The 19,417-nt window shown below is 37.3% G+C and overlaps 1 protein-coding gene across 6 annotated transcripts in view; it reads right to left on the reverse strand.

Moving 5' to 3' along the window:
• Positions 1–19,169, reverse strand: part of LOC117379311 (A-kinase anchor protein 2) — an 80,480-nt gene extending 61,311 nt beyond the window's left edge. For 5 of the 6 annotated variants that reach the window (XM_055225622.1, XM_033976007.2, XM_055225621.1 and 2 more), the window contains exons 1-2: positions 18,956–19,158; positions 3,962–4,042 (exon numbers count right to left, since the gene is read on the reverse strand). In XM_055225622.1, the coding sequence (XP_055081597.1) occupies positions 3,962–4,042; positions 18,956–19,006 (132 nt within the window). In that variant the 5' untranslated portion in view covers positions 19,007–19,158. Of the gene's footprint in view, positions 1–3,961; positions 4,043–18,955 lie in introns of all 6 variants that reach the window. The other variant, XM_033976004.2, reaches the window with a different exon arrangement.
• Positions 19,170–19,417: the final 248 nt, after the last annotated feature.

Consider the following 19,417-nt stretch of genomic DNA (forward strand, 5'->3'; position numbering starts at 1 on the left):
TTAGTATCAAAATTGAGTTTGGAGAAAAAAATTCATTGCTGGTGCTCAGATTAGTATCATGACAATAATAATCTGAGCACCAGCAATGCATGTTTTTTTTGGTTCACATGGCTTTTATTGTCAATGTAATATTTCTATAAATGGGTGTTAAACTTTGGAAAATACCAGCCACTAAAACTCAGACTTTTTCAATAAAGCACTCATACATGCCAATGGTTCCAATTAGAGAATGGAATGGAATTTTATAGGTGGAACAGGGCTGGCTACCATCACCATCAATACATGTGGTACAATCAGGGTCAACAGAACAAGTGAATACGCCCAACATCTGTGCTAGGTTTAAGAGCCCAGCTGTAAAATACTTCTGCCACTGGTTAGTGATTATAGGAGAAAATATTCATAATTGGGCCTGTTTGTTAGGGCCTGTAGACCTTTAATTGTTTAGTGGATTAATTGGTTGATACAAAATTTGTATTAGTCGACTAAATATTTTTTATTTAAATTATAAGGATTTATATGGGACAACACCAGGAAGGAGAAGTTGGTTAGCTAGTTAGTGAGTGAGTGAGTGAGTGAGTGAGTGAGTGAGTTATCTGAAGATTTAGTATTTTGTTGTAATTAAAAATCTGATTAAACTCATGAATCACAAGTTTAATCTGTCTTTATATACATATATTGTTTAGTGCTGGTACTAACCTAGTTATTTCTTCATAAATACAGTTGACAATTAATGGTAGTCATGCAGACAGAATTTGAAATACATTATATTTACACTGTCTTTTTTGCAAGATCATTTTCTGTTTGGTAATTCAACAACGGGAGCCCTACAAGGACAAACTGTAGAGAACATTCATCTCCATTAACTTTTATGCAATTTGACTCCTCTGTGATTATACAAAGCTAATTAAGACAAAGAAAATAACACACATTGTCAACATATTGGAGTGCTATTATGTAAATTGCTGTAAAGGCTGCAATTATTTAGGTATTATTGGGCTCACTGCAGAGAAAACAAAACATTCAGTCTCCATGGGGTGTTATCGTTTTAAAATCTGCTAATGCTCTAGTTTAGACCTCTACACACGTGTTTTCAAATGCGCAAGGTTCTTGTTTCGCAGTTCATATTTCAGTCTGTTCACAAATGTTACTGGACATGTTTAAAATGTGCTTGAAAGCCCAATGGAGAACTTTTTTGGTGGTGTCCATGGAGATATTGAGCTTTGCCTGGAATTTTCCACAACATGGCATTAAACTTATCAAGCTTGCATTTATTCATCTACATGTGTTTTATTGCTAATACTGTACAAAATGTTTTATATGACATGTAACTTGTATTGGGCATGCCACGTATTGTGCCCATGATGCTTGATATGTGTAATGCCATACTGTGGAACGTTCCAGTGAAAGGCAACAACATATCCATGGAGACAAGCAGATGGCAGACCCCCACCAGAAGAGTTACAAAGTGCACTTTTAAATATGCAACCCATTTTGACAAGAGCAAAACGTGCTATAATGTTACTACCTCGTAAGTAATTTCACATTCACTTCAAATAGTAATAGCTTGCTTTCCACCTGACAGAATCTAAACAATCTCACTTTGTTTTACTTCAGTGTTAAAATCCCCCCCTTCCTGTGTGCTGTTGACATTTCCAAATTAGCCACATTCTCAGCCTTATAAACATCTCCCTGATTATTAGCGCATCGGGCCTATGTTTACTGAAATTAAAAGGCGTCTCTGCGGGAGCGCCTGGCAGTCATTACCCAGGGTTTGTGTGCACTGGATTCTGCTTTTTTTTTTCCTGAAATAGCCAAAGTGTCAGATCTCTCTCTGTATTCTAGCCAAAACAAACTGTACTCGATCAAGTGCGGGTCACGCAGTTTTGTACATTTTACCTTTTACCTGTCAGCGCTACAATACCTTTCAAAGTTCAATATAATGCTGTAAAACATTTTGCAATAAATGATAATATTGAAGACCATTTTATAATACTGCTGTTACCCCAATGATATCTCAAGTTAAAGTGTTCATAATCTGTCATAATTATCAAAGATTTGTTACAGAATTGCCAGTTAAGAAAATAATTATTCACTAGAGCAAATTAGGGTACATAGGATACTTTTCGGAGCCAAAAATAAATGTTATTTTTTTAAGTCAGTTTTTAAAGTTACAGCTTCTCTTGATAACAATTATAATGCTGACTTACTCTTGATTGCAAAAAAAAAAAAAAACACTGAACATGACGGCCAAGTTTTTTTATCTTATGATTTGGTGTCTTAATTTTGAGGACGATTATCCAGTCAAAGCAGAATGAGCCTCATGTTTCGACACTGAAATCCAGTTGGTTTAAACCTAAAATGACTCTCTCTGATTTGAATGTAGTAATTTTCCTTGCGGATCAATAAAGTTTGCTAATATTGAATGATACGTCTGTATAGTGATGTGGTGACAATACACTTAAGCAGTCAACATGATCCAACACGAGGTCATTTAGGGTAATGTTGGCATAAGTCTTTCTATGTGGTTCTTAGGCTCTGGGTCAAGGTAAAGTGTGGTCAGATATTGGGCGAGGTATAACAAATGGGTGTTCGACTTTCAGAATGGTTTTCTCATGAATGCATTTATTATCAGCGTTAGACAAACATGTTGTAGCTCTCGTCTGTACCGCCTGTCTCACCTTCAACCTAAAATGACCTCTGATTTATCTTGTCATTGCTTAAGAAGGCCTTACTGTTCTTAGCTAAACAACACAAAATTAACAAGTATCTTATCTCTGCAAAATAAACCAAAGATAAATTTGTTCTGATGTGTCACTGTCAACTTTATATTTTAGTTTCTCAAATTCTCAAATAACCTGAGGACAATCTTGGCTGATAATTACTATACTGACACAATATTTATTGTTTGTACATTTTCTTTGCACTACTGTGACATTTTTTGTTATTTTTGGCTATATGATAAGATTTAAGCCGTAAAGGTTGAATTAATAAGCTCTATGAATCAATGTTTCATTCTATTAATCATTACAGCTCATGATTTTTTAAATTGTAGATTTAGACTATTTTGTGGTTTAAATCTGCTCTTTGGTTATCATTTCAGTGGCATAAATTATTTTCAATATTATTGTTTATCATCTATATTTACTTCAGCAATATATCAAACTTCAAAATATGTTATCTAGACAGGTCTATATAAGACTCTTGAGAGCAAATTCATTCATTTCAGCAAGCAAATTATAACCACTCAGACAACAGCAACAACTAAAATGAATATCAAGTATTACAAGTAAATTATAAGAATAGTTATACCCTTTATATTTATAATTACAGCTCATGTTCACCAACTAACAACATTATAACATGGCTTAAAGCTTAAAGAGTCAATTTTGTGTAATATAGAACATTTAAATTATTTCTATCTATATGGATGAGCAGGTGACGCAGCAGGTCAAGGTATAGGTCAGATCTGTGGAGAAGTGACCATGTTGAAAAATGCTGCAAAAAAGATTACAGAGTTTTGTCACTTTCTTCAATAATATATGATACTTTGCTATCGTGACAGGACCAGACAGTATAAGCATAAACATACCGGAAAACTAGCATACATCCAATTTCAGGTTTACTCTATATAAATGGCATTTGGGGTGCTTTGATAAATATTATTAGTGTATCTGTGTGGATTTGCTTCTTAAAAAAGGCACAAACTGAAGCTTCAGAAATAAATGGTCTGACAGAGTAAACAGTTATCTAACACAGTGAAATGTCTCAGTGGCTCCTAAAGCAGTACTAGAAATAGCACTACAGAAATAGAAGCCATGTGTAAATAAGTGTTCTGAATCTGTGTCACGTTTAGCCAACAGAATGAATAGTCCCAAAAGGATTTCCAAAGCTCTGAGTTCACCTTTTTCACATATTTGTAAGAGAGATACAAAATGAAACCCAAACAGGAGCACACACCAACCTTGACATGTTGTAGCTGCAATACCAGGTCATCGAGCTGGTGTCTTTTGTCTTCAATTTCTGTTTGTCTTTTTCGTTTTTCCTGTAAAACACAAGACACACAGATACAATTTAATTTGGTAATACTTTGTTTTCTTCATCATCAGCATATTTTGATTAAAAATTCAAGGCATTAATGCAGTTAAGTCGTTTTGGATTCCATAATAATGTCTTATATTATAAAACTAACTTGTAAATGCAATATTTCATGCACTATACAAAGATACCAAATTGAAATAAGGAGGAAAATCTATGGCTACATCCCGCTTTTTCAGAAAACAACACTATTTGCATTTGTTAGTTAATTGTTAAAAAGGGGACTGCATTATATATTTTATTTATGACACCACTTGGGACTGTTGTTTCTTTATCATGGTGCACAACTGCAGTGATGCATGGTTCAAAATTGGACCTTTAAAGGCACAAGTAAAGATGACAGTACCAAAATGGCTATGTTAAAAATGTAACAAAGTTTAGTTTATTTAATTTTTTATTAGTATTATTATTTTTAATTGATTGAGTAGTGAAAATGCTTAGGACTATTATGCCAATCCAACCATAAACTATTTATATATTGTTTCTTCTTATCAGTGTATTACTTGCTAGCTATAGACAACATAGCAGAGAAAGATATGCATTTCAGTGAGTGAGCCAAGGAGGGAAGTAGATTATTACAAGTGCCATAGGTCAGGGTTTATCAGTCCAGTGAGGGGGCCATGGGTACACAGGGTATCTCTAGAACACCATATGGGCCCTGAACCTTCAAGTCTAAACTCGGGGTGAAACGGAGGTGACGAGACAGCCCCTAATAATATTACAAGGGGGTGACTGATGATGGGAAATAGTACTTTGGAGGATGGCAAGACGTGAAATGAAAAGCATTAGTGAGTGGAGAACCAAGCAGTTATCTTTGACATAATGCCTGGGAATACAAACACAACAGTAGAGCTCAGAGCTAAGGTTAAGGCCATGAGATATTGGACTGCTTTCTCTCACCAGGATATGTGGGACGTTTCCTGTTGGCTAAATTTAACCACTGAGAAGGGAACAACCACGAAACGGCCCAGTAAATACAAACAGACAAAGATGTAATGTTGAAAGACACTGCAGTAAAATTGACTGGGAAAAATGTGTTTAAAAGTTGCTATGTTAGTAGTCATAGTAATGGTAATAGTAATTTAGCATCAAGAAGTAGGTAAAGTAGCCACATTTATACAAAAGTAAAAGTATGGTTGCTAAAGTAGAATACTAGGTCAAGAGATCAGTTAAGTATTAAAAACGGATTTGGGAAAGATCTATTCCAGTATGAGGAACTTGTCTGAAGATAACATTTGATTCATTCATGTGAAATTAAAAGTGCAATTTGCAACTTTTCTAGTAAAGTTTTCTGTAAAGTTTTCTTTTTTGCAACATTTTTCAACAGGGTCACCTCTCCACAGATTTGCCCTGTAACTTAACCTGCTTGTATCCATACAGACGGAAATATGTTAAAGGTCCTATGTCTGTGTAATTCAGTATGATCCATAAGAAAAGAAAAACTGAATTCTGTAAACTAGACCAAAAGTCTTAGAGTGAAGATGTTTTGCGGCTCATCCAAGCGGCTTCTTCAGTTCTGCGAGACTGCTGGTGGACACTGCAGTCAATAGACCTAGCTAACAAACAGTAACTGTATACAAATAGGTGTTTAGGTTAGTTAGTTTCAGTATATTTAGCTCATCCCTTCAGATACGTCAGGAGGAATCAACATTATAACAAAGATCAGAAAAAATGCGCGATATGGGGCCTTAATAATAATAAGTCACAAAATTTGGTATTTTCAAAAGGAAAGAGTACAAAAGTGAGAAACGGAAAATAATTTCTTGAAAGAGGAGTGCAAAAAACACAAATGTTGAAATCATTTATTCTCGTCAGTAATAAAGGTTTTGTCCCTATACACGGTGTCTGAGTCTGCATTTTAAACCATGGAGTAAAATTGTTGAAACGTCTTTCTTACAGTTTTCTTTTTTATCGCGAATGCATTCAGTAAACAACTAGATAAGACAGCACTGAGTGACTTTATCAGGCTCAGTATTGGAAGGGCACGTTAGCGCGCTGTTAGCAGGCTGTAAAAACATCTGATCCAAATGTGACCTCAGCTCTGTATTCTCCAGGCTGCACGCACTGAGCACACACTGAGCACACACTGACCCCAGCACCCATGGCCTCCTTTCCCAGGGACAGTGAAGTGCACACAGCTACATGGGCACCAGATGTCAGAGACTGTTACTGCAGCTTGGAAAGAATAGCAAGTAAATACAGGCGGCAAGTAAATGGGACTGGAGCTGTTTGAAAAATGGACTTGTGCGCTGTACCTGATTTTTACTGTCTTAAGATTTGAAAAACATATGTAATTTATTTTTTACCGTTTGCAGTGGTCCAAACTTTCCTAACGCATAACTAGCTAACTGATTTTTCACCGAGATGAGTTTATGAGCACTTTTCACAAATTTCAGAGGCCAGTGTAGAGTTTTGCCATCACGGTAATGCACTGTTAACAACAACTAGCATGCTAACTGTGCACCAGCTTTACTTCCTGATTCTTGGCACATAAAACACCATATAATTACATGCAAATGGCACACAGCGGTCTCGTTTCTACTTCTCTTTAGACTTCAATACAATTCATGTGTACTTCTGTTTCTGTACTGGGGCAAAAGACATTTTACTCATGTTACATGGAAAGAAAAGGTACAGCCACTAAGTTGGATGTATGCATACAATTACACAATATATTGCATAATAAAGTTCAACATGTACAAAACTGTAACAATGGAATTAAATGGAGTTAAATGGACTTGAACTCAATATTATACCTTTTGAAACCAGTCTAGGAAGTCTGAAAAGATGACATTTCACAAGTATATATAAATATGTCTACTTTTAAATTGCAACAAGCCAACCAAATAAGTCAAGAAGATGTATATCTGTAAGAAAAAAAATGAATTGAATGTTGTTTGACAGTAGTCCCTTCTTTTCAATTTGTTATACTTAATCCCTCAATACCCATACTGAGGGAAGACGGTAAAACAAGTGGATGAAAGCCTATATGGGGATTGTTTTATGGTCCACTATGTAAAGTAGAGTGCATTTGAGCTGATTATATGGAGCCTAGCTGACATTTCAATGCGTCTGTAACCAAGGCAGAATCTTTAGACTGTAAAACAAAAAGACACTGATAAACGACAGCAGAGATTGTCAATAATAACCTAACAGGTAATTTTCTTTTGGATAAATGAACTCCATTATGAAATACAAATGAATTACACAACAGAGGTTTCACTACAGGCGAAATCGTTTGGTACATTAGTCACGTCTATCCAAGTCTGTCCTCCGCATATCTCTATCTGGGCTTGAGACAAGTTAATATTCATAGTAAATTGCATCATATCATATCACCATAACCGTAAGCCAATATCAGTAACTCGTGCATATTCATGTCCTTCAAATATTTCAGTTATGAAGCACCAAAGATATATGTGGTGGTATTGCTAGTACAAAAATAAACCAATTATTCACTGTAAAAACACACTGGAAATGGTCAGTCAGCTTGGTAATCAGTAAACTGGGATAAATCAAAAAGTTACAGTTGAAGATTGAAAGTCTGTTACATGAGTAATATGTCATCTACTCTACAAAATACCAAAATTGTAGAGGAAGATTTGCAAAAGTGAAATGTTGTATATCATCTATAATAAGAAAACTACTAAAAATAGTCAAAAACTAAAGTATAGCGTAGTTATTTTTGTCTATATGGCCCACCCCAACCCAGCTATTAAGATGCTTTATTTTACCAAAGGCGGCAGTTTTTGAAGTACCAAAACTTCCTTCACATACTATAAAATATTCTGTGTTAAATAAATCTGTTCACCCTGTAGATTTATACAAGCATGTTCTGAAATCTGATTCTTCTATTAGTTTGTCAGTTCATAGGCCTATTTCAGTGTATTTGTCAGTTCTTCTGGATGTGTAAATGTGTTAAACTTTCAACAGAATCCTCTAAACCATAAATCACAAATCTAATCACAATTGCAATGCTTGTCAGAAAAATCACAATTAGATATTTTCCCCAAATTGTTCAACCCTACTCTGTACAGAAGGCCAACCTCCTCCTCAAATATGTTGACATTCTGCCTGAATGAAGACTCCCCTATCCTCCGCTCTCAGTCTTTGGCCCCACTTGGCCTGAGTGTCTGGGCTCAGAAAGGGCACTTCTGTCATCGCCACAGCGACATGTGGCAGCCACGGCTTTATGAGAAGTATGGATCACACGGGCTCTGACAGCATGTAGTGAAAACAAACCTGCTGCTGTAATGCTGTTAATATCAACTGTAAACACATTCAGATCATAAACTAAGCCCCTCTTCTATAGTCATTAGTATAGACCATGTTTGCTGTCAGTGCTGCATTGCAAACTGAGGTATTTAGGAGCCTCTTAAATTGCTGTAGGATTTTTCTGGTTGCTATTGGCCTGAAACGAAATTGGCAGACCTTAGGTAGACCATGTGTCTTGCTGGGAGATAAATTTAAAAAATATATAATATTGTAACTGTTGTTTTAGACATATGTAAAATTGCAATATCAAATGTAGCAACTATAATAACACCTATTTTAAGTGTAATCGTCCAAATAACAATGGCATAAAGTGACATTTTGGCACTCTTTAAAGTACCAAAACGTGTAGTCAGATTTCAGCTGCTATTTTTATTTTTTTACACACACACACACATATATATATATATATATATATATATATATATATATATATGCCTAACTCGTAGGCAGATATTTAGAGAATACTGTAAATATGATGCTACTTTAAACTAAAGAAATTGTCTTCAGGACCAGATGCCACTGTACTGTAATATTCCTATTTTTTCTTGGGAATGTTAATTGCATCAACTCCAGATTGATGTTACTGAACCTGTGTCTCATTGTGAACACAAGTAGCACATACCTGAATGCCTGTCATTCTGTACCAGAACAGGTGGTAAACACAGAGGTTAACTAAAGCATGCACACACGCACACACAGACAGACACACACACACACACACACACCCCCACAAACACTCATAGGCACACACATGCATACCACGTACTGTGAATCATTAAATATTTGTCACAGTTGGCTAAAAAAAAAAAGAAGAAAAAAATGTTCAGCAAACAACAGTGCAGTAGGTCTGGTCATTCAGTGATGTACGTGTCATGACTTGTCAAAAAGACATTCAAGATTTTTTGAATACAAAAATGCTTAAAAGTATGCATTACATACAGCACTGGATAACACACACATGATTAAAGACCTAAAGTTACATGCCTATTTTTTTTATTTAGTTATGTATTATTAGTTGTTATTTTTTTCATTCAGAGAAAAACCATTAATTAAACAGATAAAATAAAACAAATATTATTAAAACTTATTTTAACACAACATTCTTGGAACATTTAAATGAGAGCCACTAAACACCTTTCTACAAGGCTAAGTTAGGTTCATGAGTTTCGTCTTTGAGCTCAGGTCCACTCCACATGCCACAGTCCTGTCTGACAGCTGCTGCTAATTTTGAAGTCCATGTATAGCTTTGGCATGTCCCTACCCCCTGCTCTGGACAGGACACACCCCTGCACCCCCTCCTGTGTCAGGACATTTACAGCCAAGTTCGCAAACTTTTTAGCCATCTCACTCCAAGTCCGGAAAACAAGGTTAAATCAACACACAAGAGCTATAATAACTTATGGAAGTAAATAGAGGGATTTTATAAGATAATTCATACACAACATCGATAGGCATCCCTATCGATGTGACGCAAGCAAATTAAAATCTGTTTATTAAAGTGATTACAAGTTGTTTGTTTGTTTTGAATGACATATGAACTTTCTCATGTGAAAAAAACAAACGTGACTAGACTGCTCTGTCTGAGGTGCAATGGGGAGATGGCGACTGTGATCTTCTATATAAAAGAACCAGTCTGTATACAGGCCAATAATAAATGGAGATTTATCATAGAAGTGCCTGCTCCAAACACTACCTTCAAATATTTGTGTATTTATTGGCATCTAGTGATAACAGTTTTGCATAGCGCCTCTGTTGGAAGAGCATGTGATGCTTTGTGGATATACATTTCAAATACATTATATCGCTGAAAATCATCTTGGATTCTACTCATAATAATGCTGCTTAATAATAAAGAATGATTTGTCATGTATTAGTTGTTGTTTGTTGTTAATTTTAAAATATTCTGTATTTGTTTTAATGATAATGCTAAGCTTAATTTAAGAGGGGCATAATACATATTACTAACGCAATGTGCTAGTTCAAGTGGAAACTCTCAAGAATGAAGTAACCCCCATTGATTGAAGAGAAGAGCACTTAGCAATACTTGTGCTCCTTGAAGCTCGCCAATAAGTCGGAGTGGCAGAATGTAAAAAACTGCTGCAACTGGATGCAGCCGTCCCAGCCCCCATACGCTATTTACTGCTAACCCGGACCATTAGCCTGGCCCTCACTCGCAAATCAGCATGCCAAGGTCTATAGCTCCAGCCCCCCCTCACCTCCCGAGACACTTCCCCCTGTTAGTCCTCCCTAAGTGGATCCAGATCAACACCAAAGCCCCCCGAATGCACCGGAGTTTACAGATTACCACGGTGAACCCAACCAAAGGAAGTCCATCTGCCTTCAGCCTCAGCAGCCAATAGCTTTATGTCCCCCTGTGGGATGGGGGAATGTATTGGCTGGACTAAGCCAAGAAAGTCAAATATTTGAGTGGAAAGGAATGGGAAGGATAAGTACAGATAAAATAGATGATGACACTGACATGAATCGAATTTTGATCAATGATGTTTCACTAAGAGGTGGGTAGAGTAGCCAAAAGTTGTACTCAAGTAAGAGTAATGCTCCATCAAAATAATATTATTCAAGTAAAAATACAAAGTAGTGGTAAGAAATTACTCAAGTAAGAGTAAAAAAGTACGTGAGAAAACTACTACTCAAGTACTGTTACTTAAAAAACTGTTACTCAAGTAGGAGTAAAAGTATGCTGCAAGAAAAGTACTCTGAAAAGTACAATTTCTTTAAATAGTTACTCAAGTAAATGTAACTGAGTAACTCTGGTTTCACTGTTTTCTAACTTTCAGTTGGTTAAATCAACAGTTTTGTGAAGCCCTGTGAGGCGAATAATGTTATGATTTTGAGCTCTACAAAAATAAATTAAATAGATCTTGACAAACGCTTAAAATATTTTACATTATTCCCCAGAAAAGAAAATGACTGAAAAAGCTGACACAGCGACCCAAAAGCCAACCGAATTTCCAAACTATATATTGTAAGTATACTGTACACTGCAAGTAGAGGAAAGTGTTGTACCCAAGAACACAAGGTCAGGTTGCAACTATTGTAGATAAACGATCAATCTTTTTCAGCAAGATGAATGGATTCAAATTAACCATAGTAGTAGAGCACATAAGGCCTGCATCTGCAGGTGAACTGAAAAAGGAAGCAGTTTGCATCAACAAGAACAGATGTAAAGATAGTTTGGGCAATTTTATCAGAACATGGCAAACACACAGTCTAGGAAAATTGAAGGAAAATTGTTCAACATGAAAAGACAACAAACTGCCACTATGTCATTTATTTCTTTGTCCCCATGGTGACATGCCAGACTGCCCACCAGAAAAGTTACATAGTGCTAGGGTTGCAAGATTAACCACAGTCAAATTTAATTTTGAATGGACGCAATTAGCAAGGCGCAAAGAGTGCAGTTTTTGAAGTATCATAATTTCCTGTGTAAACAAAAAAAATATCCCGTCTTGTGACAACAGCAGAAAGGAGAAGTTAGCTGAAGATTTGGTATTTGTTTGGTATTTATAAGTAAAAACACAGATTAAACTCATAATTCACTTTGTATAAATACATTGTTTCTTGTACTTTTTCTGGATACATAGTTGTTTTTGTCTTGTGAGTTCAGTCTGGGTCAGATACATAGAGAGACGTTATAGTTTTGACAGCTTTTGCCACAACCCTTTTTTAGTTGAATAATCGATTGGCTGACCAAGAATTTCTTTAGTCAAATATAGCCCTAATAGCCCTAATTCATCAGTTCATATTTCAAACTTTTTCAGTCAATTCTTCTGGACATGTATTAAATGTGAACTTTGAAAAGAATCCTATTATTAAAACACATCGTAAATCTAATCACAATCGCAATGCTTGTCAGAAAAAAAACCAAAATTCGATATTTTCCCAAATCGTTCAGCCCTACATATTGCCATGTTGTCCCATGCTCTGGCCTTGTGGACCCCTGTTTGCCTGTGTGTGTGGCAAACTGACATCATCTGCGTAAACATGTCAGGGACGCTTCAAGGCTATCAGTGGTGGTACATTGAAACACACACGCTCTTGTGCATTTCCTCTCTCTGCTTGTGGTTGGAGGCCGCACGACTAACAGCTAATTACGAAGACAGGATGTTTCAGTGATGTTTCAGTCCCACATCGAGAGGGACTGGGGTAACCCTGTATCTGTGTAATTACATGTTAATAACTCAGCAATTACAGGTCAGGGCTTAACATGACATCACAGCTAATGCGGCCAATTAGAGAAAGGGATTGCCTGAAGCGAACTGTAATGACAGAACTGCGGGACAGTTGGGTAATCTCTTGGAGTTAGGAACTGGAAAAAGTGTCTTCCTTTTTTGGTGGGTGATTCATGATCATAGTAACGTGGCTGTGGAGGTTAAATTGTTTGCTTTGAGTCATCTTAAAATGCCATTGACCCCGGTTCAGCAACTACGGGTGCAAACACACTTAACATGATTTGGTCCTTTAGTCATGATGTAGATTCGGCTTGGTCCTGTTCTGGTCCTGGTTTAGTCCTGATCTAGCCCAGGTGTAGTTCCGGGTTAGCCCTAGTTTTGATGTGGTATGAAGACACACTTTATGGACTTAAAGTGGACAAGTCATACCCAAAAGGATGGTACTTACTACTACTTACTAGTCTATTCTTACATTTGGTCATTATAAGTAATCCTAAAATCCTGGTTCCAGATCTGAAAAACAAAGATAAACAACAAGAAAGCAACAACTATTTATTTGGGGTGACTTTTTCAATTTTAGCGTACATGTATTTAAACAAGGAAGAAAACTGGAGTTGTAAAATGTACATTCTATCTTGAGATGAAAGGAACCCCTTGCTTTGAGCTTTTTCCATTTTGTCATCGTTCCAATCCAAAGACATCATAATTGCCCACATTAAACACTAACTGACACACAAGTTTATCCACATTCACAAGATGGCAATTTTAAGGTTTTTAAGGTTGCCACAAATAGCCATTCTGAATCACATCACTAGATACCATTAATAATGAATGAGGGTGCTCATGAAATGGACTTAAAACTGCCTGTATTCCACACTGCACTTCTGGGCAGTATAATCCCTGGCACAGGAAAAAAAAAAAGATGTGACATATTGATCCCAGCTGCTGGATGAAGAGGTGGCTCAGATCTGGAGACTTGGCACCGACTTTTGAGGAAGTGTCCAATTTGGCAGAGGATGTGGACATTGATTGGGAGTATTGATAGAACCAGACTCAGTAATGACAGTAGAAGCACTGCCTGATTAGGCTTGATCAAATGTATGATGTAGCTTTTTTTAATATACTTAACCCTAATAGTACTTTGGGCAGTTGGAAAAGCAGACAGCTGATCACTGATTCAAATAGTGCAGCCCTATTGTAACAAGACGTACAAATAAGCCACTATAACACTGCCTACCAGGTATCGCACATAATAGTAGTTGTTACAAAATATGTTACCCAGTTTACCTTCAGTTTTATTCATCTGGTGTTAGCACCTTAGGGAGGCTGTAGTTTATCATATAACAGACAAAATAACATTTCAACATTATTTCACTTCAACAGAATGTCCATCTTTTACATATTGCTACTTTAATTAGACTATTAAATGTGCTATTCTGTACACTATAGGCCAAATTCCTTCAACACTGTAAATAGGAATCTGAAGAAGAGCTGCCTAGTCAAATTAAATAAATAGATATGCCCAAAACAATTTAGTATTCAGACAGGATGTGCAGAATCCCATTGCTAAAATTGCACTCTATACATAGTTCCCAAGTCGGTTATCATAAAATATCTTGAAATATACATAATACCTACAAACTAGTGATTGCCATGTCAAATGCTCTTTTAACTTGATGGATGCATAGACCTCAACCTCAAAGCCTAACCAAAACCTATTAATTAATACAGTGCCTAACCACATCCTTTACATTTAACTTAACCCACACACTTATCCCAAATAGCTGTCTTCCTTCCATTTACTTGCAGCGATATAACAACCCAAAAACAACATACTGAGAAAGCATTTTATCTGGCCTGTGAGACATTTTTGGAATCTTTGTGCTGCTGTACTGTTTACACTGGATCCACTGGAGGGCCTGTCGATGTGTGTCTCCTCTGCACTCAGCTGACTGAGATACATGTCAGAATAGTGTGGGGTAATAGTGCACCTAATCTGTTTAAGTAGTGAGAGAGGCCGGGCGGTTTGTCTGGACAGATGCGTAAAGTGGGTCGGACTATTTATTTGTATTTGACAATACATTTCATTGACTATGACATAATTTCATATGGCTTTTACTGTGCTTTGATAGTGTAGGGAAACATCAGTGTGATTGTTTTGTAGTAAGATGTTACCTTTTCATGTATTAATCATATACTGTATAATGAAAAAACAATTAGTTATACACTGTAAAACTGTCCTTTGTTGTAACTGAGTGCCTTGTACTTATGGTGGTCTCTCAGTACCCACACAACATCAAAACTTCTTATCTTTTCTAAAGGAAAATATTTTTGGTACACTTTTTTTCTGTATTCTACTGGTATACCTTCAAATCATGGATCGTCAGTAGGTAGCCCCTGGACCAAATCCGGCCCGACAAGCAGCCATTTACCCATGATTTTTTTGCAACGCTATGCGTCTGTGGGGCTTTGCGCTAATTTGCAGCATCTCTGCGGCTGTTCGCAATAGGCCAGAAAAAACATTGTCAAAGCAAGCCTGTATAAAGCAGACAGGGAAAATAAAAGCTTAATTGATGATTTGGTGTGAATGTAACATGCACGAGGGATGTGTCCACTGTGAGCTTTGAAGCCTGCTCGTTAACGAGGAGCACTATGTGCAGGAGGACTTAAGTTTGGACAGTGCGTTTCCCAGGCTTCACTGTTTGAATGAACTTAACCTTGGACTGTGAGGTGGGGACAGACAGCTGTACAGGTAGTAATAATGCTGTGTTTGTTCTTAGTGCACTAAATAGCAAAGTTAGCCTTGTTATTGTGCTAGCCCACAACAACAACAATAGGACCAGATGTTGTAATGCCATTTACATTTACCTGGGCAGTCTTGGTTTAGTACTGCATCAGTGTTTGTTCAGACCTTATTTAGGATTGCTTAGGATGTGGTTAAGACCTGATGAAATCATAATTTAGAGCACACTCTTCTAGACAAGGGATAGTCTTGGTTTAGACCCGATAGTCCTAGTTCTGCTGTAGTCCTATTTTATACCTGCTTTAGTCCTATTTCAGACCTGCTTTAATCCTATTTTAGACATCCTGGTCTTGGTTTAACCTTGGTCTAGTTCTAGATCTGCTATTAAATGCACTTGAGTTAAAGCCTGGTTTCAGGTTGTCACTGTGATTGGTCAGTTTGGGCTTAACAGAGGACTACTAGATAAAAGATATAACCGAGCTGCAGTTTTGTCATTTGGCCCCTGGACCAAACCCCTCCAAAAAATCTACCCCTGTGGAAAATGTAATTCAAGACCCCTGCTTTAAATGGTACCCAAACCTAGTGTGAACAAGTTACTATGCCACATATGGTAAATAACTTTTTGGTGGTGTTTTGTTGTTCAAGACCTGGGATAGTATTTGATTACCCTGGATTACTCCTGGTTTAGACTTGAATTAGTTGCACTGATCCAGTAATTCAGACTTGTTTTAGACTGGCTTCAGTCTTGAAACACACAAGTAATTTGTATAAGGTTGCACTACTGAGAAAATGTTCATAAAATAAATGGAATATGAAATTGCAGGAATAAAAACAATAATGCTGATTTACATAAGTATAATATAAGTCAGGATTCAAAATAGTATGAATTCAAGAAAGAGCACTTGTAATACAATAAAACCTTTTTATAGGCAAGCTACATCTAGAGTATAAAATTACAACAAAAATAAAAACATAAATATAAAAAAGTGATTGAAATTTCATCATGCGGTACCGGATGCCCATTCAGTCCCACCATGAGAACTTTCCACTCTGTAGTTGCCCTTAAGTGCCTGGTATCGCTGCCATTTTTCAATGTGGCCAAAATAGTTTCTCCATCTGTCACTGCTGTTCCTCCACTTGTGTGTTCAAATGCAAAGATCGTTTGTGTGTGGGTGTGTGTATGTGTGTGGGTGTGCGGGTGTGTGTGTGGGTGTGTGTGTGTGTGTGTGTGTGGTATGCTGTGGTTCCTCACTGGCGCCAAATTTAGTCCTAGGCAGCAAACTCTGGTCTCACTGTTGCACTGAAGTTGTGCTGTGAGCAAAACTCGCCAAACTTCGCTAACACTTTATAGCTACACCTAATCAGCCTTGATAAAGCATGAAGAAAGACTTAATTCATGATGAACAAATTGTTTATTAAGAATGATTCAGGCACAGTAACTACTTGAAGGCACCGTACCTTATTTTTACCTACTTCATCATGTGAAAGACAGAACTAGTTGCAACTAGAACTGTATGCATTCCTAACATCCTATTTATACACCGCGATCAATTTATAGGCAATTTTCACAACTTTCAGAGACTAGAGCAGAGTTTTGCTGTCAGGGTAAAGCTAACAACTAGCCTGCTAACCACACACTTTCTGATCATTGGACAGTAAATGATATTTATGGACACATTTTGACCAAAACGCTGTATATATACCCTACCATAAACCTACATTTTAACCTCAACACCTTAATTAACCAGTTACTAAATCGGAATCATTCAACTATTAATAAAGTATTTGTTGTTAAGCCTTGAAGTGTTCATGCTTTATTAAGACTAAATGAGGTGTAGTTAAGGATAAGATTCCTCCTTCAACGAAAACACAGACCACCGACCGTCAGGCAACATTGGAAAAAAAGGTGCACCTAAAAACCTCAAGACAGCTGCGAGAGAAGGAAAAATAGATCCTTTTCTGCTAACTTTCCGATGTTGGTTTATGGGTTAAAAAAACTGAAGCTGAGTGAATATGGAGCCCTGGTAGAAAACAGTCTAGTAGTGAGGGTACTTTACAAGCGCTTGTACAGAAGTGACTTTGTTCCATGTGACGCCAGCAGGAGTAGGAGGTGGTGATGTCATTAAGCAGGAGGGAGCGTGAGGAGGACAAGTCCAATTCAATTACAAAGTGTTTGCGATGTGCCACGTTCTCATCAGAAAGCCATTACCAGGTCTAAAATTAGCAGTGAATAGCAGCAATGGGTTATTTAAAACTATACTGTACTTTGAAGAATTAGTGCAGTAGTAGTGCTGTTGACTTCAAAGTGACACAAGTACTCCAAATCAGTACAGTAAATAGTAAATAGAGTACCAGTAGCAGTCACTACTACAAAAAGGTAGGTAGTTGAAATATCAAATATGTACTATCAATTTCCAGAACTCTTCTAGGGTTTGCAGAAAGCAATTCATCTTAACATTGCATAAACAACTGTGCACAAGTACAACATTTAAAGTTGCAGTATGTAACCTTTCTTGTGGAGGGTCATTCACCTACAGGCCTATGGAAATATTTATTCTTTGGCTGGAATATTCCATGTTAAAACTATCTATCTCTATCGCGACAAGCATATGATACTACCAAACCAAGTTACAAGTCAGATCTGTGGGGAGGTGACCCCACTAACAATGAGAATAAATGTTTTTCAATGCATTTTTCAGCAATAAAAACTCCTGACTGAGGGATTACACAGACATCCTCTAACTGAATACATTTTAGCTGGTGTATGTGTAGCATGTGTAATACCAGACTGTACTTCAATAACAACTCCAGGGAGACAAGCAGGTGGCAGGCTATATCAGAAAAAAAGCGTATCTTTAAAAAAACATTTACACAAAACGTGATAAACTTCAGAACTTCATTTGGAATGCTAACACACCTCTTTAAAATTTTGTTTCAATAAAAGTACCCCTCATATGTACATGTATATATATTTTTTCTTCATAAACACGTTTTGCTAAATCAGGTAAAAAATTCCAAAATTCCCAGTGATGCAATTTGATCCCCCCGCTGACGTCACAGCGCGCAGTCAAAGTTGGGCAGACTTGAACTTTGTGTCTTAGTGATGCAACAGCGCTACACAGCCTCTACTTGTGGCTGAATATTCATGTCTGTGAAAATGGTATAAATTGACACCTCTGAAGCGAAGTGCGAGGTTTGGAGACGTTTTGTCCAGTGAACAACATAATATAAAGAATTATGTATCAGAGCATTGTACAGATAAACTTAAAGGTGTAATAGGTAACTTTTCTGGTGGAAGGTGCTCGTCTCCATGGAGATGCTGTCGCTTTTCCAGTAAGGTTGCACAACATATGGAAATAAACTTATCTAAAAGCAGGAAGTGCTGCCAGAGTAAGCTACAGGTCAGATCTGTGGAGATGCGACCGTGCTCACTGTAACAATGTTTTTTGGTTTCATAATGACATTTTTATTAGAAATAAAAACATCCATTTGAAAAGAATGATAGTCATATAGTTAGTTGGATAGTTTTACGATAACCATAGAGCATTTCAGCGAAAACTCCATGTAGACAAGCAAGTGGCGCAAAGTTACATAGTGCAGCTTTAATCACAACAGCAAAAATGATGATAGAAGACAGATTTGGACTTACCGCTAGGGCCTGCAGCCGCTCTTTATGAAGTTGAGCCTCCTCACACGACATCCTGAGGGGGAGAGGAGCAGGGGGACAGGGGGGAGAGACAGAGGACACACGGTGAGACAGATCCAAGTGGGACACAGTGAAGACAATATCCAGTCAGGTCAGTAATCCTTATGGAGCCGTGCGAATGTAGAGCCTGCTTCTCACTGAATGACCATGTGCCTCCTGGGCTATCTCTCCCTTACCCACTGTGTTCTCGGGTCCCACCTCCCGATCCAAGCCCCGCCCCCTCGCTTTCTTTTTTAGGCATGGGATGTGTGGGACAGAACAGCTGGGAGGAGCAGCTGAGAGAGAGGGAGAGAAAGAGACAGTGGATGTATAGAGTGTAAAGCAAAATGAAAAAGGCAGAAATGGGGGAAAGGGGAGGCAATGGAGTGGTTTGTTCTAGGATTTGGAAACAGGTTTTCACTAGAG

Source organism: Periophthalmus magnuspinnatus, chromosome 12 (genome assembly GCF_009829125.3).
Source record: "Periophthalmus magnuspinnatus isolate fPerMag1 chromosome 12, fPerMag1.2.pri, whole genome shotgun sequence".
NCBI lineage: Eukaryota > Metazoa > Chordata > Actinopteri > Gobiiformes > Gobiidae > Periophthalmus > Periophthalmus magnuspinnatus.